The 25,395-nt window shown below is 36.5% G+C and overlaps 1 protein-coding gene across 1 annotated transcript in view; it reads left to right on the top strand.

Moving 5' to 3' along the window:
- LOC134531818 (carbonic anhydrase-related protein 10) overlaps positions 1 to 25,395 on the top strand; it is a 717,638-nt gene that overhangs the window by 545,721 nt on the left and 146,522 nt on the right. Inside the window, exon 4 of the mRNA XM_063367772.1 lies at positions 25,078 to 25,214. Coding sequence (XP_063223842.1) covers positions 25,078 to 25,214 — 137 coding nt within the window. The remainder of the gene's footprint in view (positions 1 to 25,077; positions 25,215 to 25,395) is intronic.

Raw genomic sequence — 25,395 nt, 5'->3', positions numbered from 1 at the left:
TTTAATTTAATTGGTTTGTGATTTTCGACCGCATTTTCACGATAATCACAATGGCAACGACTAATGTATTATTGATGAAGAATTCTTTAAATCCTTGCAATGGCAATTGTATTGTTGGTGTTTTATTCATTTCCTAGAAACATCTTTGGAATTTTGATGTCTTCCTTAACTCCTGGCAACTGCTACTGCATCGTTAATGTTTTCCTCATGAACTAGTAATGGCTGTTACATTGTTGATGTTTTCTTTAAGTATCTACTGGCAATATATATTGCATTGTTGTAGTTTTCTTCGTCCTTTGAAAACGGCTACTGCATAATTCATTCTTTATTATTTTTAAGATATTCATCCAGTATTTATGTGATGTTTATCTTGAGTATCATATTGACACAATAATGTTATTTAAATAAATGTGAACTTGAAAACACTTTATAGCTGTTAAATCTAAGATGGCGTGTTTAATTTATTTTTTCTTCCGTTTATGTCAGTTTTACGAATTTTTAATCAAAAGTTAATTTTCATAGTTTGATTAGGTTTTATTCTATTCTAGAGGCGAGACAGTGGCGTACTCACGAAGAGAGGCATGCATAATGAACATTGCGAGAGTGTTTCGCCCAAACGAAAAGCTCAAGCAGAGTACGCGCGCATTATCTAATTACTATATACAGAACCGCTAATTCAATGCTTGTGTATTAAAACATCCGAGATATTTAGCTAGGTTAAAAAAAATTACATGTTATTAAATAACTCAACATGGTGGCAAAAGTCAAGCCTTAATTATGATGCACATATTCATGACCAATTCGAGAAAACCACCGGGATTCTGAGAATTATGATAGGCATAAATGCATCCTAGAAAAAGAAATAATTTGTGTTATCGTGCTTTATTTCAGTTTTCCCTCTCTAAAAACCCAAGTGTGAAATTGAATCCAATATAATACTTGCAATGCTCGAACAACCAAATTTATATTTAAAAAAAAAGCCTTCTGGTAGATTTCTGAGAAGTGGCTTGTTTCTAAATAAAAAAAATTATAATTATGCCTGTATTAGAAATATGAATCACAGCTTTTATAAGAGCGAAAGTTTGGGTTTTATAAAGCTGGCGAAATTAAATAGGCATGAACAAATTTTCCCTCCCTGAAGACTTGAAATTCTCATTTCAGAAGAAGTTTCGTGATATTTTACACAGCAAACATAAAAAAAAAGTTATCCCCATGCTTTTCATTAAAATAACTCGATCGAGAAGACGTGGAAATAAGGCTCTTGAATTTAATTGATTTACAAGGAAAAAAATCTCGTTTAAGATTAATGCGCAAATACCTCGAGTTACTGCCGTTTAGTTGAACTAAGGCATGGTGTTTTATTTTCCTTTCCCACTTACAGCTTTGCAGTTTATTTTAAAAGAGATTTTTTCCGGTTTATTGAAACCCGCTAATTGCATCAGAACTTCTTCCATTCTGCGTTTTCGTTCTCCCAACTCCTCTCTCTCTTTGTGATCATCGATTTGCTTTAGCCAGCTCGCTTCTCCACCCTCCTTGTCAGCATACTCTCGATTTCAAACGTCATTACCCCATTTCCCACCCTACTCGACGATAACTTCTGAACTTCCAAACACTCGGTTTGTTATCCCCTTGAATTCCGAAGCCTAGAATGCACTTCGCACTTTCCAGGACAAGATATATATATAGTATTATTTTTTAATTGGGGAAAAAAAGGGGGAGGGGGGTCTGGGAGTGGGGAAGGGAGGGACCAAATTCAGCTAACAATATCCATTGTTCTCTCTCTTTCTCTCTGTAGTGAAGGTACCGGCGAAAGGGAAGCGAAATGGTTTTCGGGAAGAGAGCGCGCTAATACGCTGGTGTTATCACCCGCACTGCCGCATTGAAAAGGGATGTATAAGAGAAGGGGGTGTGAGTTGGGAAGTGAGGAAGATGCGAAATGCTAGGGGGGATGGTCGGGAGACCTTAAAGAAGGCAAAGGGAAGAGCAATCCAGAAAAAAAAATAGGGAGAGTGAGGGAAAGGAAGCGGCATTATTGCCAATTGGAAGCTTTCCACGAGCTAATGATCTCGACTGTTTTATTCAAACCGTTAAAACTAATCACAAACCAAAACTTAAGCCAGCGGAGGAGGGACCAAAGTGCGGGAAGGGGGAAAGAGTAGTAGGAGATGGAGGAGGGAGGGGGAGGCAATGGACGAGCGAAGAGAGGACGGATAATGCGGCCGGGAGTGTCGGGAATTACGGCAGCTTCGTTCCTGCATCGCGACGCCTCGTCCGAGGAGATGCCACGGCGAGTTCTCGCTTCACGCCTGGGACGTTTCATTTTAGTCTGCTAGGGGTGTAAATCCACTGACTGTGGTCATTGTATATCATAACACACCATGAAAATTACAGTACATGTATTTATAAACAATATACCCAAAAACACCAATTTCCATATTTTAACTTGAGCAATGACAAACTCCCGTACAGATTTTCTGCCACTATTTTACCCCGTTCAGGGGTTGAACTTTCAAATATCCTTTCTTAGTGCTCAACTGCGTTATTTAAGTAACTACTATGCTAGATTTCAAGCTTCTTGACTCACCGTTTTAAACTGTGCAATGTCGGTCAGTCAGTCAGTCAGTGTTAAAGGTTTCATTACGTAGCTAGAGATCTCTCCCGCCAGGGCAAGGCATGCGCTGTAGTGTTGGTCGGTGTTCCTTGTGCCTTACGGCGATCTAGATGCCGTTTAGTGATTTCTTAAGGCATGGAGTCTGCGCTTGTTGTCTGAGATGGAAACGGAGTTTGCTGCCTCTTTCCAATCCCCCCCCCCCAACCACCACCCTACGAAAATCTCAAATATCACAAATCAAGAATCTTTCCTTTTCTCGTTATAACACCATTTCAACACTGTTGCGTCTCTGTGCACTACCGCTTAAGGTGGCGTCTACTGGAAATGCTGGTAACCACTAAACACCACTTCAGTTACCTTACCGGCTCCTTCGTCTATTTTACTCAGTCACCATCCAACTTGCACACATGTTATCCCACCTAAACTGTACACATAATCAATTTGTAACAGGCAACTCATCCGTAGTGTGCACAAATTTTATTTTATCTTCAAAATATTCTGTTTATTCTCGATTTCCTAGCTTACGCTCTTAATTAACTATCTACAATATATATATATATATATATATATATATATATATATAATTGAAATTTTCTTCCAAACTTCTGTGAATTTATTGAATACTGAGACATTAACGAAACACAATTCAGAGGATTTGGCAACAGAAAGGAACCAGGGCCTACAGTAAAGAACTATCCAAGCAATTGCCAAGATTAAAAGAAACTAGAATCAGGACAGTCGATTCTGATGCTAGACCTGACTAACTTAAATTTAGAAAAAAATACGATGGGGTTACTTTAAAACAGCAAACGTGATCAAAACGATATTTGGTGATGAAGTTGTGCAAGGTGTGGCGAGGGTGACACTGGACTTGCATTTTGAAGGACCGATGTCTGAAACTATTCTCCGATAAGTCTGATATCGGGTACTCAATGTTTTACCGAGATCATTCCAAGCAACTACTAGGATGAACTTTAACTTTAGACCATGACCGATTCTTTCGCCAATATCTGTTAATATGTTTTGTGTGTGACATCAACTGTTGACAAGACGTAAAGCATGAGTGAATGTACCTGTTTTTATAACATCTTGTTCTTTTCTGCAGTTCGTTCAGTTACTTCTTGACTGATAGTTTCGCTGTTGTGTGATAAGACCACTGGGCATCCTTCAACGCCATTCGAGCTCGATTCCCGGTGGGGTCGAACACGTATTTTTGCAAGCGGCCTCTGGGTTTTCTTGGGGTACTCCCGTTTCCCCCACCAATTCATTCCATCGCTACTCCGCATCACATATCATTCTCACCTCACGCCTTTTCCAGGCTGTGACAGGTCTGTACCTAGGTTAGCATAGCCGGATCCTGTGAGTGTTAGCTCCATTCCATCCATGCAAACCCTGCCTCGGGCGAGACACTGCATGTCGCTTTTGAACTCCTGGTCCATGTTGTTTTCCCGTTCTGTATTTTATATAATATAATATTATATATATTTATATTAGGCAATTTCACCCGTCCATTTAAATACCTATGAAAGAGAAAGCAATGTCAAGAGTGCGAGTGTTCCTCGTGAAAACGTCTATCTGATTAATGAGGAATGAAAAACTGCCAGTTAGATATTACAGTAAATTTACGGACTTTCCTGCAGACGACTGGACCTTAAGATCTTCCATATGACTGGAACCTAGTGTAAACCACGCCAGATTTTGACATAAGAGTACTTTGTTCCGTTGTAAACTAGGATAGGCATGCGCTTAGAAGAAAAAGGAGTGTTTTTGCTACAGACAGAAAAAGGTTTTTGAACTCTGTTTAAAACTCTATGATGGTTCTTGGAAGTTCATGTACCAATTAAGCTAACTCAACACATGGACTTTCACGAAGATGTCGGTAGGTTAATGAAAACGGCTGAATAATTGGTAAACAGTGATCTTTGTACGTTTTAGGTGCAACGTTTTTTGCAACCCACGAATGTGCTTTCGCTGCATCTTACATCCGAGCCAGCATATCTGCTGTTGACTAATAATTAGTTCTTGACTCACGGAGAAGATGCTGACGAAGATATACTTTCACGAGACCGCTTACGTTTTCAAGGAGTCGGGGTAGAGAACTTTTTAGAACTTTTCATCACACAAATATTTGTCTACCCTTCACGAAATTCAAGCGATGAAGGAATATTTGCTTAGCATAAAGACAAGGAAGTTTGTTTTTTACTTCCAGAAAGAACATTAGCTGCCTATTATTCAAATATAAATCTTTCAATTTTGCTTTATTTCTGATAAAAGTATCAGATTTTATTCGTGCAAAAATTAAGGGAGCTTTCTCAATAATAAAATTAATTCCTGATGTAATTATTTATAGGTAAGGCCCACATTAAATTTTTTCCTAACACATGTAAGCATTTCAATATTATTTTTGGCCTTTCCGCAATAACTTTCTTTAAATGATTTATGCATTGGGAAATTTTTATTTATAACAATTTGTTAGTCATACTCAATTGCAGCTTTTCACTGTTTGTTATGGAAAAAAAATCCAAGAACGCAAATTAAGGAACAAAATGGCAACAAATCCACAGAAAACGAGACTAAATCAGCTATGTCAAACAGATAAACCAAACGATGTACTTAAACGGGTCTAATGGACAATACAACGACCACAACGCTGACGAACGCCGTTCCCGTAATTAGACTCAAACAGACTGATATCGTACACCTTTTTTCCTTAGCCTAAGTAAATCTAAGTGTTTGTGGAAGGGAGGGTTCCTAGTGAGGGGAAGACCTAAGTGTGTCTCAGGCTGAAGTATATGCACTCTACAATGCGGGGTTTTAACCATGCAGAACAAGGGCGCGTGCATCGTGTGCTAATTGGGGTTTATTGGCCAGCCATGTCTGCACCCCTTTGGTTGCCTAGCCTAAGAGCTAACTAAAGTGACCACCTGCTTAGACACAGGGAAAACCTTGGGCCGGCTCATGTGTGGAACAATTAATCATGCATTAAAACAAGCAAGAAAACTATTGGACAAGAGAGAGAAAAAGGTCCAGATAAGAATAGTTGGGCGGGGCAGAAAGTATAAACCATGCAGTAGTTGGTCGCTTGGGCCTTACGGCTCGCATTAATTCGTTGGGCACACCTGGGTTGTATTTACCAAGGGCGCATGCACCCTCAGTGGCGGGCGACTTCCCTCGTCAGTCCAGCCCAGTTTCCCAGGCAGCCGCCTGTACAAATGAAATGGGGCTGCTGTGAATATTCCCTTCCCCCAGCGCCAGAGCCGTGGCTAGGCCAACGGGACAGCCTCGGTTCTAGCAATATTCACAGCGGCAGAAGGCGGCAAGGCAAGCCCTGCAAGCGGGTAGACCCACTGATTCGCCGGCAGCTAAGGCCTGGCTCGATGGCTGAGAACACAAGTGCTCTCGACGGTGGGCAGACGAGCCAGTGAACCGACTCGAAATGCGGGTGCATTGGGTGCCAGGCAGCCTGGCGATGATCCCTATTCATCTTCCATCTTCCAGTTGACAGCAGTGCACCCTTCGAAAGTTTGTACTTATGTTTATAATTAAGGTAAATTATTTCGACGGAATTTTATTCCTTGTTTTCTTAAATCTACTATTACTTACGACACTATAAACTGCATTTAAGTATTCTCAATATCGGCATGCAGTGATAGTTTTTTTTTATTCCAGAAATTCTTAAAATTTAATATCTTTAGTAATATCTACTTGAAATTATCTTATTAGGTTATTTAATTGACATAGAGTGGATGTGATTTTTAGTAATTTAATGCCAGTGTTTCAGTAATTATTGCGTGGTAGTAATTAGGGAACGCTTTTTATAGAAAAATGAAAAGCTATAAAACTGAGCGAACATGAAGCAACAAAATTGATGATAGTTAGTTATTTTGTTTCCTCCTTATAACTCCAACTTAAACTAAGCTTATAGTAAAGAGTGAGTTCTTTTTTATTTATCTTTAGCTACTTACTATATTTGCCTACATAATTGAATCGTTATTTATTTAATAATCGTTTTAAAAATATAACTTTCAAAAGACTTCTTATGTATGTTATATCTTATTGCATAATACTAACATATTAGGCAATTATTATTGACACTTATAAGAATCAATTTTGAGAATTAGCCAGTTGTTTTGCCATAGTTAGATCTCTCACCATTTATTTAAAGCCAAAGAAGTATAAAGAAATATAATTTATTAATTAATGACCCTCAATTCTGGTATCAAAAGCAGCGATCCTATGAAATATTTTTGTGATTAAGTAGAAAATTTTTATATTTAACTGAACGATTTATGTAAAATACGTTCGACATTTACTAACAGGAAATAAGTACTAAGCAGGCCTTGTTAAATTTCACCACCTTTAAATTTTTTTTTATAAATGCGTTCTTATTAAATATTTTCTAATATTTTTGTATGAAATAGAGCTGTTTTTTTATATAATTACACACAAAAATACATTTCCAGCCATAGTGAAATAACACAATTTCAATGCTTGCTATTGTGCAGACTAGATAACTGTATATCTTCAACTCCCTAAATTAAGTCTGGTTTTAATGTAAACGTTACGTCATCCATGCATGCCTCATGTTTTTATAGAAACTTAAATTATTTCCATGTTGTAAAAATATTCGTTGTAACGTAAGACTTATAAGATGCGGTGTCCTGAGTGGTGTTTTCATGACGTTAAGTAATTTACGCATTTTATGTAGCAGACGCCTTTTGGTTTGGTCATAGTATGATATTAAAGTTGCGTTTAGTTCAAGAGATGTTTCAGTGTTTGTTTGAAAAATATTGATTACGTACATTCGGTGAGATTTTTTATTTCGCTGTAAATCCTGCTCTTGCCAACTTGAGCCCTTTACGTTGGAGTGGATTTTTTTTTTCGTTCTTCAATAGTGTGTCTAAATGCGAGTCTTCGGAAGAGGCCTTTTGGTTAGGTGGTTATACGATATTCTGGTTGCGTTCAACTTAAGAGTTGTTTCACTGTTTGGTTGAAAAGTATCGATTGCGTACATTCGATAAGAGTTTTTATATCGCTGCAAAACCTCGTCTTGCCAACTTGAGCCGTTGGAGTGGTTTTTTTTTTTCTTTCTTCAAAAGTGTCTCTAAATGCGCGTCTTCGGAAGAAGCCAAAGTTCTCTGCTCTTCAAACCCAGCGCTTCGTTAGCCCTACGCGCCGCGCCCTCCGCTCTGCCCTCCTGCTTCGCCCTTCATGAAGTGTTGCAGGAATCGCTACAACCCGCGCGCGGAGGGCGAAGAAACTTTTTTAATTACGACAAGTTGCCCCGGCGATATCGTCGGCTGGAATGATCATCAGCGCCTCTTGTTTCGTCGCTCGTGACGAACGCTGCAATATCACGGCAGGGATGGAATGTTTCCGCGGAACGCCCGAAAAAGCATAATGAGATCTCATAAGTAGCGAAGGGGGAGGGGGAAAGAACTAATTCCCTGCGATATAATTGTATTCAGGTTTCCCGAGACGGAATTCTCAGCAAGCGAGAGTACCCTCTTGTGATATATATATATATATATATAAGTATATATAGTTTTTTTCCAGTGAAAGTTCGTACTCAGTCATAATTGCTAAATTTTTTTTAACATTCTCGTTTGACAACTTGTATTTTTTTTCCTATTGCCTAACTTGTTTTCACTTATTTTATTTGTTTACGTGTAAGTAATTATTGTTGCTTTAAAACATTTTATGTATTTACGATTTTATTTTCTTGCAAAATGTTCATGCGATATTCTTTGTAAATTCTAGGTGTTTCATACTTATATTCTTAATACTTAAAATAATTTAAACGTTTATAAGTGTCCATTGTAATGATAATTATCATTTGATTCAAAATATATTTTTGATATATTGTATGAACACATAACCTATTATGAGACCTTTCCTAATATGAGACCCTAGACTTTCTCAGCCGGGAGCTCCTCAACTCTAGCGGACAATAGACTAACTCGGTGTAGGGAACGTTTTCTTGCGTGTGTATTGTTTTCATTAGCGAGCGAATGTGCAGACAAGCGTGGTTACCGATTTTGTGTTTTACGAGCTATCGAGTTTTCCACCGAGATAACAGAAACGGCTTACATATAAATCAAGGTAAGGTTACTTGTTATAACATTCATACATGCTGATTGCTATATAGATGAGTGGTTATGTGCATGCTAGTGAGATTGTGTTTCGTGCACTTTTTGTATCTGCAACACAATGACTTTTGTTGCGTATTGATGGCTCCTATTATGAGACCTACAGAGTACCCTTTTATGGGATACTATCTCATATTAGGAACCGGGTCTCATATTAAGAGCTTCCTGCTAAATAAAGTGTTATGCATTTAAACATGAGAGTATCAATTAACTATCGCCTTGTTACAACACAATGATGATTTATTATGTTACAATGTACTTAAATTGCTTCATATCTAATGTATAGCAATATAATTCTCGTTATTAACAAACTGTAATGACATATTTCATAAGTAATGCTGGACTTAGGATATTAATTCATAGGCATAGATTAACAGTTTTCTTTGCCTAAAATGACATTGATTTGAAATTTATTATTACCTTTCATATTAATGTTTTGCTTTTAGAGGGATCCTAGCCGAAATCCGAAAAGGAAGAAATGGACAAGGAGCAGATGATCCTAGCTGTCAAAGCTGTACAAACAGGTACTATGGGTTACAAGTCAGCAGCGAAACATTTTGGGGTACCAAAAAGCACAGTGGAAAGGTATATGAAAAATACTGAATTGCGTACTGATGATTTGGTAAATGTGCCATTAGGAAGAAGGCCTACATTAAGCTGTAAACTAGAAAATGAACTCGTACCGTACTTCATTGAGATGGATAAAAGGTTTTATGGGTTGAGGAAATGTGATATTAAAAGGATGGCCTTACAACTAGCCATTGCTAATGGTATCAAACACCCATTCTCAGAAAAAATAAAATCAGCTGGTAAGAAGTGGATGGGGTCTTTCTTAAAGCGTCATCCACAGTTGTCATTAAGAGTTCCCCAAGGCATTTCTCACGCCAGAGTAAAAGGTTTCAGTTCTGAAAATGTGAAAACATTTTTTGGGCTCTATGTAACTGAATTTGACAAAATTAAAGGCCGTCCTCACAGGTTGTACAATGTTGACGCGACTGGGGTAACTGTGGTACAGCACAGAGCTGAGAAGGTAATATCCCTGAAAGGAAAACGAGAAGTAGCTGCACTGACATCAGCTGAGAGAGGGTCACTCATAACAGTCGTTACTTGCATGAATGCAGTTGGTTCTTTTGTCCCTCCATTGATAGTGTGGCCAAGGAATAATATGAAAATAGAACTCATGGATGGGGCACCAGCTGGTTCTAATTGGGGATGCCACCCTTCTGGATGGATTCAGGGGGATTGGTTCACAAAGTGGTTTGATCATTTTTTGAATATACATAGCCATCACTTGAAGACCCTGTTCTTCTTGTTCTCGATGGCCACTACTCACACACCAGAAATGTTGATGTGATACGATTGGCTAGAGAGAACCACGTATCAATCATTTGTATCCCTCCTCACAGTTCACACAAAATGCAGCCACTGGATGTAGGCTTCATGAAACCACTGAAAACCTATTATGCCTCAGAAATACAGGCTTCTTTAAGAAACAACCCTAACCGTATTGTAACACCACTATTGGTTGCAAAGTTGTTCATTTCAGCATATCAACGAGCTGCAACAATGGAAATAGCAGTCAATGCATTCCGCTAAACAGGATTTTACCCATTCAACAGTGATGCGTTTCGTGATTGTGACTTTGTAATTCACAGTTGTCACGAAATTCCTGATAGAGATGTTCATACCAGTGCAACTATCATCGCCACTTCGAATGACATATCAACTGGTGCAGGACCATCTAATTCTCAGCCTGTTCTGCCTATGGATCGCCCACATTTTTCTGGCACAGGGCCTTCTGATGCTAGTCCTGCTTAAACTATGGACATCACACCTATCTCTCCTAAAGACATTAAGCCACTTCCTAGTCTTTTAGCAAATTTATAAAGCCGAAGATGTGGCAAAGCATCTGTAATAACCTCATAGCCTTACAAATCCGATCTCCTGAAGAGTTTGGAAAGAGCTACAACAGCAAAAAATAAAAAAAGAAGCTGCAGGGAAATGTCATAAAACCCTGACAAAAACCTTCTGCCAACACACAAAAGTCAAGATCACGATGTTGTAAAAGAAGATTAATGGAACAATCCAGCAACGACGAGTCGGATGATGATTTCGACATCTTATAAGATAGCTCTGGTGAAGAAGACAACGATGCTGAATGCCTCTTCTGTGGATGCATATTTTCAGATGAAAAACATGGCGAACAGTGGATACAGTGTACTGTCTGCTGTCGTTGGGCTCATGAACATTGTGGTGCCACTGACAGTCACTTTGTGTGTCCTCATTGCCAAAAGAGGATAAAGAAATAATGTGTCCCATAATAGGAAACCTTTTTTTTCCTTTGGAAAAGTGCAGTGTCTTCCGTTTTTTGCAGAGGACATAAATTTATTATTTTAAAACAATATGTATGTATTGCATTTTATAGTTAAACATATCAAGTGATTTATTATGCGTGAAAAGTTAATTTATGTTCACTTAATAAAAATATATGAATTTTATTTAAAAGGGGTCCCATAATAGGTGCCTTTACCTTATTTATTTTAAGTGTTTCCTTATGTAAGTTAAAAAAACATATTCAATAAATATGTTCATACAAATGACCTCACATGTTTTCGTTATTAATAATATGCAACGTGGAAGCATATGTAATACAAAAAACGTACGGGATAAAATTGTAAACTTTATTACATGTGCGTAGGATAATAAATTAATAGCGGAATGACTGAAACTTCCAGGAAACAACAAATGCAATATTTTAATATAAAAAAAATAATAATTTCAAAACTGTAAAACTTAATATTTCTTCACCTGTGGCCACCTCAATTAGGCCATATTGTTTAGATGTTATTATTTTAACATAATTTATTTTTACAATGGATTAAATTTGATTCGACTGCATAGTAATTATATGAATAATGTTCATTTGTAATGTATAATTGGTAGTAAGTAGAATACTTACTTTCAAGACAACTGAAATTTCGTTATTGAAATTATTGAATTTCATTGTTTCCAATATTACATATTAAAAATAACTGTACAAGGGAGATTTTTTTTTTGTTTTCTTGTATTATTTCCATAGGGTACAAAGTACCTATAATATAACAGAAAACTTTCATAAACATGATTTAGTCTAGAAATTAAAATTTTAAGCTTCTCACAACTTTGTTTAAAGCAGAAATTTGGAACAGTGGTACATTTAACAATTCAAAAGTTTACCATTACCACCGTAGACTGTAAACTTTCACGTCATTCCTAAATTATAGCTTTTTGCAACGCATGTCGTAAACGAAAATATTACAATATATTCTTAGTGAACCAAGCAACATAATGTATAAACATTGTTCTTCTCAATGATTTTGAAAAAAAAATTTAAATACTATGTAAAAATGCAATCTAAATTAACTAAATTAAGATATGTTTATAATTTTTTTCATATTTAAGGAATGCTAAACGTCTGTAAGTAAATTTTTGTTGATTATTTAGTAAGATTTAAAATAGCAAGTTTTTTTTTCTATAGTCAACCGTAATCGATTCTATCGCTGTAGCGGTCCGAACGTAGCAGTACATATGTACTGCAGTCACTCGGGATGGGGAAACATTCGCCTCCATGAAACTATGGGTTCAAATGTAAAGAAAATTCTACACCTTGTTCTCTCCGGATATTATTCGCTGATTTATTTCGGTTGCTTTAATAAAAAGCATTACCATGGTAAATGTGTTTTACACAATCCATTTTTTTTTTTTTTTTTTTTGCGGAGCGCCGAAAGAAGCTGTCATTTAGAACAACTTACCTCTACGTTTCCTGTGTGGTCCACAAGGTTCTAGGGCCGTAAACCTTTTGGTATTTGGCCAATGCACGGGTCTACTCTACCACTAGGGAAAAACATTTCAGCCGTAGACAAATTTTTTCACGGCGATATTTTTTTTTATTATTCCTTCGTTTCCGGGACTAAAATTACAAGACTCGTGGAGCACCGCACGCAGCGACTCCTGAAGAAATCCCTCGCCTGCTCCCTTACAACGTGCTAACGACTGTTGCTGGTGTGCTTCCCCCCTCCTCCCCCTCCACCCCCCCCCCATAGCTTTCGCTCCGACAACTTCCCCATGTTCGTGTTTCCCAGAGCGCTACGACTTCACGAGGGGGGGGGGGGGGTGGAAGGTCGGAGGTTTGGGGTGGCCAACTGGCAGGGGGGATTCGCTCCTTGGGATGAAGTGACTATTGCAGGGCGCTGCGTTTGAGAGGGTTGTGCAAGGCGCCCCCCTCCCCCCACCCTAGAGGTGGTGGGGGTGGTGTTTGGGGCGAAGAGAGGAGGGTGTGTATACCCCCCTCACCCCCTCCAGTCATCACCGCAGGGGCTCCCAAATGTCACGACACGCGATACGGCAATAATACTGCCTGCCGGGCAGAAGGGGGAAAATCATTTCGCCATGCCTGTGGCGCCGGCGAAGGAGAACATTTTTACGTCTCGCTGTTCAATTTTTAGCCTCCGGCTGGGAGCGAAAGGGAACATTAGTTCCTGCGCGTTATTCCAGATTGAAGTTTTTTAAGTTCAGCAAGCATGTGAGTTGCTATATTTTAATTTATTTATGTTTTTTTGGGAATGTGTACATAGGATTCCGAAAAAAAATTTTACGCGACTCTTTTCCAGCACAAATGTAACTTTGACGAAGTTACAAATGCACTTTGTACTACTTCATTTGAACATGTTTACCACTGTAGTAATTGTGTACGAAAACAAGTATTAGCGCATGTGTTATTGAATTATTTTTATTTTTATTTCCTGCAATTAATTAATTATGACTTTATAAACAGTATTTTGCTTTGGAAAGTAATCTATATCTACGAATGGGAGAACTCTATGACTATTGTTTTTCAAATGTCAACGCAATGCACAGACCCTTCTCAGAACTTTTTGCCATGATATTTATCAACTGAAACAGTTTTGTATTATGAAAGATAACACTTTAATTATGCTTTTATTTTAAATCTGTGTTTTTTAAACGTTTCTCATCTTTGTGGAAAGTTTCTATTGTTATATTGAATTGGGAAAACTTTTAATCTCATGGCTTTCCAGCCAATCAGTAAGTAGAATTTTGTTACTTTAAGAACATTTTAAATTACTCAGAAAAAATGTTTTTGACGTCCAATATGGAGGAGTATTTTATTATGTGGTGCTGAATCCACCCAATTTTATGTGCAAACAAGGATTTTGACTATTAGCAACAGTAGCGAAGGTTTTATTGTTTTCAGTTGTTAGCTGTTAAGTGTATATATATATATATATATATATATATATATATATATATATATATATATATATACTTATAACATTGTCATTATCTGCGGTTCTGTAAAGCGAGTTGCAGTTTACCTGAGTACATTTTACTGAACATTTCACCTCACTTATCCACGAACGTTGCACTAATTAAATAAATAATATTGCTTGTTTATGATTTCTCACGATCATAAAACACATTTAAAATGTGACTATCAGCAATATATTTTATGAGTGAAACAACAAATTTTTAAAGTGAACATTATCTGTATTTTTGTTTTGTTTTTACTCACACTCAGTGGTCCTATTGAAAGTTTCTTGTGACTACCACTTAGCCTCAGCTAGCCGAATCGAACCCCATTACTTCAAAATATCAGTTAACTATTAACAGTGTCTTGTTATTTTCGTAGGCTTACAAACTGACCTCAATTGAATGAACGATTGCTATTTTAATGTGTCCGACGTACATCCGGCATTGTATGTACAAAAGTAGTCATTGGGCCATAAAAAAATTATTGTTTTAGGTATTGTCTATAAAGCTTACATTGTAAATGTATTACATTGAAAAGATTACGTGTTTAAAACAGATCTCTAGTCATATAATTTTACAGTAAATAACGTGTATGTTCATTATTACTAAAACTATGTAATGTAGTGTATGATTTCAACAAGGACCTACGTATAAATAATTTCATGATATCGGTTTTGTTTTGCTTTTCTTATTTGAACATATAAGCTGCTCTTCCTTTCAAATAACTACAATACTTCGACCTATAACATCACACAGTTTTTGGTGATCAGTGTAATACTATTAATATTCTTGTTTACTCATTGCTCTAAAGTCTAAGATAGTCAAATTATATGAGAATGTGTTAGTGTATGATTTCAACAAGGACCTAAGTATAAATAATTTCATGATATCGGTTTTTTTTGCTTTTCTTATTTGAACATATATGCTGCTCTTCCTCTCAAATAAATACAATACTTCGACCTATTACATCACACACAGTTTTTGGTGATCAGTGTGATACTGTTAATATTCTTGTTTACTCATTGCTCTCAAGTCTAAGATAGTCAAATTATATGAGAGTGTGTTATGGTACAACTTGTTATATGTATTACGATCATGTTCTTCTGTTGCTTGAAATTGCTTGGATTAAAGTCAACAAACAACACCTAAAAAAATAGGATGGTCAAGGCTAGTCATGTAGATTCCGGAATATCAGAAAGTAAATAAAATGCATGAACTGTTTCTATTTACAGTTAGTGAGTGACTTAACAGAATATTAGTGTGTTATGACAGCTTAAAGTATGCAATTAAATATTTCATCATTGTATACACCGAAACATAAATATGAAAGCTACGATGGATTCAAGCTATAAAAAATGTTTTCCATGTAATCTGACGAATTCTTCCTTCTCAAAAGCAATCAAGTAATTTATTTGAATATGGCAACATAACATATTTATTTATCAAGTTTAGCGGTATCGTGAAACTTTGTTCTTACAAACAGTGAAACAGTTATACAAAACCATTAATTACATTTATCAGTCATAACAAAAATTTATTTTTTCATTAAAACACAATGAAAAACCTTCCCACGATTATATGAGCCGTATATAAACTTATTTTGCCATGAATAATTTTTTATAAGATTTTTAAATTGCTGTGTCACCCTCAAGCTATTAAAATGATAGATTATGTATAACAACAAAAAATGACCAATTTATACACACTTTGTAATAAGTTGTTTAGGTTTCACATATTTCATATATCCTCTTACATGCATTAGGCATAGGAATGTTTAACTGTCCACATTAAAAATTTATCAAGTTTCATGATGACCTGCAGTTATATTGTGTATTGTTTAACAGTAAATAATAAAAAAATACGCTAGTGAATAATGGTTGTTTTGTATTAATAACTGTTTAAATGAGTAGGCACACTTAAAACCTACTATTCAAATCTACACATTATCTTTTTTTTTTTTTTACAAAATACTATATTTATTATTTGAGTAGAATATTCAATGCACCAATTAAAAATTCAATATTACAAAAATATTTCACGTTACAAATTATCTAATTCATACATTGATTCACCACGAATACCAAAAAAGTGTTATACATTTTCGACTTCAGTAAACACTTGATTGTTTCATTTAAAAAAACTTATGCTATGTTCAATTTCCTACAAAAATTAAAAAAAAATATTGATAACTTGTTTACTTAGAGCATATATATAGAAGGTCTAACGTTTTTAAGTGTTTATTTTGAACTCTTTAATGTTACAAAATTGATCAACTTAAAGAAATAAAATTATATTACCTTACATTTTAATGTTATTTGCATTTTAATCAATGAAATAGATATATAAATAAAAGTTATTTCAGAAAAATTACAAAATCAATTTTTTTATGTTTCAAGAGATAACTGGGAAGCTTATTGAATAATGGTAAAAGATGCGTTATAAGCATTTGAAGTATGTAATTTTAATTTGAAAAAAAAAAATAGCTAGCACAGTATCAGACAGCAAACCAGGGTAGTACCTAAATAAATATAATATTTAAATTATAAAAAAAATGTCAGACACATCTTAACGTAACTGAACGATGCCTTAAAAAATAATTTTTCAGTGATATGGGATTGATTAATTTAATTAGCAAAAGATTTAAACTTATAGCATCAAATATGTTAAAAATATTTAACAACAATACTTATTTTAGATATATCTGTTTTTAATAATAATTTTAACACACAGTGGGCTGCTTTAAAACTTTTCAAATTAGTTTACAGAGGCTCAGTTAATACTTGAAATTCATAGAACGATAAATTTTTGAAGTTATACTTCTTTAGGCGCGTTATTAAAAAATTATGATAGTTAATTTTTACAATTCGTGCGTACCATGCAACGAAATTTTCACAGGATAAAAAAAGGCAACATACAAAAAAATATTATATTTGTGCTTTTAAATCATATACTTTAGTTATTGATATTGAATACTGTTCCATTTAACAAAATAGGTAAATATATTTTGTGAATATTAGTGAGGGAATAGGGTTTTTAAACTTTTTCAAGTGTATTTACATAATTGAAGTTATGTTCCCATATGTATATTTTATTTGCAGCATAGACTTAAGTTTGATATGTAATAAAAATTTATGTTAATTAATTACTATAAACATTCAGCATATTTACTGATTTTCATTATTAGGTAATTGAAATCTATTTTGAAGGTTTACTAAATAAAAAAATTAAATTCGTAAACGTGTTAATAATATTAACATTGAATACTAGTACTTATTGAAACAATTTTTTTAAAAATTTCATTGAATTTATGCTTTGCCAACCGTTGTTATAATATCACTCCAGTAACTTTTACGAACCCATTTTTATTTATTTTTTGAAGCATTTTACAAATGGTTTGTAGGCATCCAAAGATTTTTTTTTTTTTTACTTATTTTAAATTCAGTGTCGCAGGAATCAACTCACTTCCCCTTTTGGGCGATGGTCGGGGCTGTGGCAGAGAATCCTCCGTTGTCGGCGTGATGACCGCAGATCCTCGAGATGCAGTCTCGGTTCGAGAACCGTCTTGCAAGCTCCGTGCCGCCACCACCACCACCAGCGCCCACGCACGAACCACGCGCCACTTTCACGACCTGCCAGTAGGGAGACCCGCCCGAAGGGGAAGGTTGCGCGTCCCCTGGCCACCTCGGCAACCCGCCGTGCAGGACCCCCCCTCCACTCGCTCACTCAGCGGCCGGCGGTATTTGCCTGGTCGCGGTGTCTCGCTGCGCGCCGTTTCACGACCGCCCGCGCGCCAACGACAAGCGATAACATCGGCGGCGATGGCCCGGAGAGAGACTCCTCACCTCGATTAGGAAGATTGAAGGGAGAGAAACGATAAAGAATGGTTGGCGGGGAGGGTTAAAAGGATCGCTGTTCGCCAGATAGTGTTTTTTTTTCTCCCCTCCTCCTCCAGGCAGATAAAAAATATATATATATATACACCTACACAGTAAACTTTATTGTTACGTTTTATACCACGAAATATTTTAAGTAAAACTTCTTTACTGCTTTTACGGTCAATGCGGCGATGACTCTTAAGATCGTGTAACGATGGAGAGTCATTAACAATTCAAGTAAAGACACTTCGCAGTTTTTCAAACACGTTATTAAAATTTTTTTAAACTGTTTTAAGGATTATTTAAGTGTTAATTTTCATTTCTAGCGTGCGTGTTTGTCAAACAAAAATTTGGGAGAGACTAAAATACTTGCTCCTTCAGGGAAAAAACCCTGTATGTTGTATACATTCCATGAGAAAGTATTGTAAAAATTGCACCGTAATATCCTATATATAGTTACGCTCATCACTCGCTCACTGACTATGTAACGCCAAAGAGATATGCACACCTAGGAGACAAGCGTACCATGAAGCACAAATATTAGCCTACTCCATAGAGTAACATTTGAAATATGTACAGCTACATAAGTGGAACAAGCCTTAGTTATTCCATTTAAGTATTTTTTATATTCAACATTTGGTGCGTTACGAATAACTATGCTTATAATTAATAAAAGGGATTATATCTCGGAAAATTTAGCTCTCAACTAAAGCGTATTTTTTTCCTTTTTTTAAATCTAATTTTATTTTCCACTGGGAATATATTCATATTTTTTATTTTTGTTGTGCCATTTCAAAAATCATTGCTTTCATTTTTTTTAAGAATGCTAATATATAATAATTTTGTAATTTCATAAAAAATCCGTTGGTATTTTTGTCTTTTATGTATATAATATACCTATGTTTAACATGCTTGGCGTTTTTTAGAAGGCTTACTTTTTTGTAGTTACGCCCTTTTCAATTTTTACATTAAATTCATATTTTGTGGTCACTTAATTTCTTACTACTATAATTATCGGTTATTAGCACAGATGCGTTTAGTATATATATAAACATTTTATTTAATCTTTTCGTATGAATATATGTAATAAATTATTTTCATTTGCACTATGTTAATAATATTGTATTTTGAATAAAAATTTCGTATGTATTTCATTAAAGTCTTTGCAACATTAATTATTTTTCAACGGGTGTCTCAATTGCCTTACTGTACACCTCCTAGTTTGTAAATATTCAATAAAATAATTTTATACAAAGTAACATTTTCTTTTCGTCCTAAAGTTGTCAAATAATGATCATAGGGCGTAGCACTGTCTCTCAAGTTATCGTGCAGAAAGAATGTTTCTGAAAATATCTCTGGTATCGACCATGAGGTTCGTTTCGGGGGGGGGGGGGGGGGTGAATAAGTCAACACTAGGATTTTCTTGTGATTAGGAAGACGTGTTTGTAAGTTGTCGTGATCTGGTGTGATTTTATTCTCGGGGCTTCTCTCCTGGCCGATTCACCCGTAGCAGCTCCGCCTCCCGTCTTTGATAATGGTCTGTTCCCGGAGAACTCTTGTGTTTAAGATACGACAACCTCTCATTCGTCCATTCCAAACTTCAGAAACCGGAACTTCTCTAAAGACCTTTAGCGGCAAACCCATAACTCAAAGAACAAATTTTACTGTCCACAAAATAAAACTGGCAGTTGCCTGTCATTTTAACCACAAATCACTTCAAATGCTAAATAATATGAAATCAAAACATAAGTAGACATTATACAAAATTTAATTTTGTAGTTATAAGTTTTTAACTGCTGTTAATGAGAGCCGTGGTTTGAATTATTAAGTGCTGAGAATTTTTTGTACCTACGTTCATTCACAAAAAAAAAAAACATAATTAGAAGGTTTGGTGTTGTTACTTTAACAACACCTGAAGACATAAATTGATTAGCCAGAACTTTTTTCCATTTTTTAACAGATTTATACTACTTAAAGCGTGTATACCCTGCAATATGCACACCAATTAACTTCTGTTTTCAAGGAAGTGATGATTTAACTGAGTGGTCTACCTTTTCGATAAAATGTTTCAGAAATGTTAAGGCTCAATTCTCCTGAAGTGTTTCTTTGCTGAGCTTAAAAAATGAATACGCCAAAATGTACAAGTCGTGGAATGTTAATATTCCTAACAGATACTTACTACTTGCTACTACTTTCTTCACCGTGATTTTAGAGGTGAATGCATCTTCCTGAGACCTAGGCAAAGATTTGATTTTACGACCAAATTAAATTTAATTATGACCCAAACAAAGTTGCATAAAATTGCCACCTATTGACACATACACGTATGTTTTATACCTGAATTTTGTTTTACTTGGAGATAAAGAGCATGATGTAAATCTTGTGACAGATTGTAAGGTCGGTCACGATAATATTATGAATTTTTTGATTGTAGTAATAGCGATTGCTTTTGGATGTTGAAGAATGCATTTAATTCTTAATAACCTCGACAACTACGAGATGCTTAAACCAAATTAATTTATGTATAAAAGAAAAACCATTTTACTATACGCGAATTTCAGAGGGTGAATTATAATTTCGCAGGAGTTAGAAAAGTCTAACAGCTACGCCCCAGATTTAAAGATCATTCCCTAACCGTCAAAACTTTCCACAAATAATTAATAAGGAATTCTTGTTAAAATTATCCCGGTAACTTCGATAATTTAAGGGAATAGATATTGTTGACTCTGAAAAGGACTGTAGGCGTATCATCTGTAATGTAAATGAAAGTCATTCAAAACTTGTTAATTTTAGAACAATATAAAATTTTCATTCCAAGTGCCTTTTTACCCTTTTTTACGTTCGTATCTTTTAATCTGAAGACTGGTTAGTTTCTACAAAGATCCGGTATTATAGATTCCTCGCTTCAACATTTCATAAACCACTTATTTGATACCTATCTGAAAATTTATATTGTGGCTACATGAACCAAAACTTTAAAAAGGCAGTATTTTATATCTTTAAATACGCAGGTTTAGAAACCTTGTGTAGTTACTTCTATCTTTACTTTTTTCATCCTTTTGACATATATCCAAACTGATGTCGTGAGGTCTATTAACTGTAACTAACAGTTTATAACATAATAAAATCAAAAAAGAAGAAGGGAAAAGAACGGTAGAAAAAATCTTTAATCTATTCATTGTATTATAAATTTACAAAAAGGAATTAATCATTTTCCTTTGGAAAATAATAGGTTCAAAATGGGTTATTAAAACATGTAAGAGCGTAAGACCAGTTTTCCGGATTTTTTTTAACCATACACGAAATAATATTACCGGCAGGGATTTTTTTTAAAGTGGGTGTTAAAGGAAGTCCTGTGATTTGTAAGCTCTATCGAACTGTGACGTGCGCCGAGTATTTAAGTTTCCAACATGATTGTACTGAAAGTATCAGTAGGCGAATCGTTGATGTTATTTAATCTCATAACATTTTACATATCCCAGTTTCATTGCAGAAAGTGTCTCACATTACACGAACAGTACCTTGAAACATGAACTGTGTATAGACCTTTAATATGTCAAATACAGCGTTTTTTTGTATAAATATTGTTTGACATATGCCCTTGTTTAAGTGATCTGAAAATATTTAAAAAAATATATTTTCAATAAATGTGCAGGTCGGATCCGCGCCGTAAAGTTTTCGTGAAAACATCGGAATAAAATAATAACAAATGTTTTGTATTAAAATGTAATTTCATCATCAATTGTAAAAATCATGAAATCGCGTACACTGGTACGATGAACGTCACAGGCAAAGATGACACTGTGCGACAAACACGAAAATTTACGATCTATCCTTTGGGGAAGCATTATCACAGGTGACGAGCGAACAGACGCTTTCACGTCGAAATTGGTCTTTGTCGCCGGTATTCAAGGGGAGCTTCTACGCTAAATACGTTCGCTCGTTCGCGCGCGCGCGCGATTCGCTCCGAACCCCGCTGACGATCTCTGCCAGCCTGGGTTGGGGGGTGGGAGGGAGACGGCAATATGCTCGGGGAAGGGTTGGAGGGAGGGGGCAGTTACGTTAAAGATGGGTAGGTTCGTAATGGGTACCTTGGGAGGAGGCGGTGCCGGATTAATGCCGGGTTCCAGACGGTTTACCCAGACCCGGTGACAGATAGGCGTCCCTCGCGAGCTGATCGCATGAATCGCTAGGCGGCGCGGCGCGACGCTGGTAGCTGGCTGTCGTCCTACCCCGCTACCCCTCACCATACGGCACGCTGCGTTCGCTCTCTCTCTTTTTAGATTTTTATTTTTTATTTTGTGAAGGACCCACGACGCGTTAAATCCCCTCCCCTTTCCCTGTACCCACCCCTTCTCGGTCCACCCCACGGCGGGAAGAGCGAGGGGAGGCCCTAGCGAGGTGTTTTATCCCCAACGGCTCGTCCGTCATGGACCTCCCCCGTGATGTATGCAACCCACTTCACGCTCTGGCGATGCTCGATGGCTTTCCCATCTTTCTCTTCCCCTACACCGAGCTGCTAGCCGCTGCTTTCTCCGATAGGATGGCTTCATCTCTCTCTCTCTCTCTCTCTCTCTCTCTCTGTCCCCCTCTTCCGTGGGTTCCCCCTTTATCAGACGCCACGTCTCTCTCGTCGGTTCGACACCCTCGGTGGTCCTTTAAATTTGGTCTTCCCTACCCCCCCCCACCCCCCACCAACCTTAACCGAAACTTCAACCAAGCGCCACACCCAACTCCTCAAACACAGCAGCCACTTCATCTAGCAGATTTTTTTTCCTCCCCAAACGATACGTTTCAGTACATTGGCAAGCTACGTGGTTGTGCAATCAAGTCCGTATCTGGCAAGTATTCCTTTCCGTGTGTATGTCAGCCGTGTAGATTTAGAACGTATTGAGTTATCTCGCCTACCCGGACACACACACGGTGCGCAGAGCTTCAGGAAATACCAAGGTATTTAAAAACTACTCAAGTTATCCGAGTGGGGTACGTTTACGAAAAGCTTTTAAGAATTCGCTGAGGGCCGATAAGTAGTATTGTTTTCGAATAAAGTTTTTAACGGTATTTTTGGAAGAGTTAAAATGGCTAAATGGCGTGTTTTCAGAATAGTTTATTGCGTAAAACAACCGGTGCAGATTCTTAAAAGCATTAATGGGTCTTGCATTACACCTTTATCCAGTGAGCCAGATAATTAAACTGAAAATTTAACCAGGAATTTTATAGAAATTACCCTGCGATACCATATAATTTTGTGACACGTTAAAATAAAACATATTAAATAGTATATATTTACCAAAAAAATGTGTGTGCTAAATAGTTTAATGAAAATTTTATAACTCATTTAAAAGTAACATACCGTGTTCAATTATGCTGAAAGACTATCGGCTGGACTGGCATTTTTGATAAATCCATTTTTGTGCCAGACACGGAGATCCCTGTCATAGGTTGCACTGTTTTTCGTTAACCTTCTCCATATGAGTGGAGGGGTGGTTTCGCCATAACTTGTATCAGTTACTACAGTTCTACGATAAACCACAGGCGGAGTTCATTTTCCAACTGGCACTTGCAAACCATTGATATATTTTTAGGTTACGAAAACTGACAACAACGTGAAATTGTTTAAGAAAAATATTTCTGTACACTTACAGAAGATTCCTTTGGAAATAAGTTGCCAAGATATAGTTTTCAATACTACAAGAAATATGAGGTAACTATGTACAGCACATGGCAATGGTTATTTTTACATATATTAAATAATTTTGTCGTGACTATACTCAGAATATCTTAAGAAGATAATGCATAAATTTATATTTAAATTCATATTTCATTCAAGCATAATTTTTTCAAACCATGGAAAAGATTATAAAATATTCAAAAATTTGACTTTATTATGTTGTATCATGATATTATGTGCGCAGTGAATACTGAAATCTGTACAGGAAACGGTTTTCAAATAAATTAAATATTAGAGGTACTGGGACAAAACAAAGCATAAACGTCTGAGTAAGCCAGTATTACATACTGCTAACACTATTTGTTTTAGTGATACAATTGTTTTCATGATAATGTAAAAATTTACAAACATATAATTTATAATTACTGTTCCATTTTTAAAATAAGAATATTTCAGTATGTTTTCTGAACATTAGTGACAAAAGAAAACTTAGAATTTTTACACTTCTTTTGAGAAGTATAAATTTAAGAAATGTTGCATGACACAAACTAAATGACAGGTAAGTTCCGATTTCCTTCACATCATCCAATATATTTGTTACTTATTTCCGCTCCTTATAACATTTAAGACGAATAGACGCGCTTGTGTGTATATATATGAAGCATATATACCAAACATCGTCAATTCATATTTTGTCGATTTAAAAAAATTTATGTCCCTCATAATTTGACTTGCATTTAGTTAGCTTCAAGATTGACTTGGATTAGACTTGATTGGTACCTTTCCCATAAAGAGATACACATTATTCAAGATTTTTGAAGAGAAAACTTTGATAATCACTACACATACTAGCATTCCCAAGCTTGAAATAATCTTGTCTAACTACGTATTCTGCAGTCCACTTCAATCCTCACACACACACTATTCCCGCTTTTAATAATTTTCCAAACTTAAATGGTGTTTAAAATTGACTTATTAAACTTCGTTCCTCCCCACTTAAATTTTTTTTATTCCTAATTTGTAATCTAAATACCAAAATTAACCTCAGATGTAAAGAGATAGTAAGTTTGGCATTCTTCGGTTTGGCACCAATCCAAGCGCTCAACGTACGCCATTGTGTAACGTGTTATCAGATACTTTTTTTTAAAACAAAAACGCTAAAAGTTTTTTTTTCCAGCTGTAGAGTAGCTTACGAAAAAAATTGTTTTAAATGTAATTATTGTGGTATGTGTATTGATTTTTCTTTGGTATTCTCGTTGAAGCTGTCCCGCTGTTCTACAATCCGGCACAAAGGGGACCGAGCGTGCCGGATTGTAGAGCCCACCGCGCAATGGCCGGAAGTTTGCGAGCGGTGTCGAGGTGGGAAGATGATGATGATGATGCTGGTGCTATGCTCGCCTCCAGGGAGTCGGGGGAAAGCTTGCCTGACCTGCGTCGACGCGGTGGTTCCCGTGTGTCTGGCAGGCCCGGCCTTCTGGGGGCTCATCAACCCGGAGTGGAGCCTGTGCAACAAGGGCCGCCGGCAGTCGCCCGTCAACCTGGAGCCCGGCAAGCTGCTGTTCGACCCCAACCTCAGGGTCATGCACATCGACAAGCACCGGGTGAGTGCCGAGCACCTCACCTGCCCTCCGTCCTTCGCGCCGGTCGCTTACTATCCATACTGTCACTTTGACATGTATGGCGAAATTAAATATCCCGCGTCTGGTGGGAGTGAAATTCGCGAGTGGATGCGGGGAGTCACGTTAAAACGGAAATGTGTTAACGGGTCGTTACCACAACAAC

Source organism: Bacillus rossius, chromosome 5 (genome assembly GCF_032445375.1).
Source record: "Bacillus rossius redtenbacheri isolate Brsri chromosome 5, Brsri_v3, whole genome shotgun sequence".
NCBI classification, from domain to species: Eukaryota; Metazoa; Arthropoda; class Insecta; order Phasmatodea; family Bacillidae; genus Bacillus; species Bacillus rossius.
Note: the sequence above shows the minus strand (reverse complement) of the source record. Positions and strands in the feature narration are given on the sequence as shown.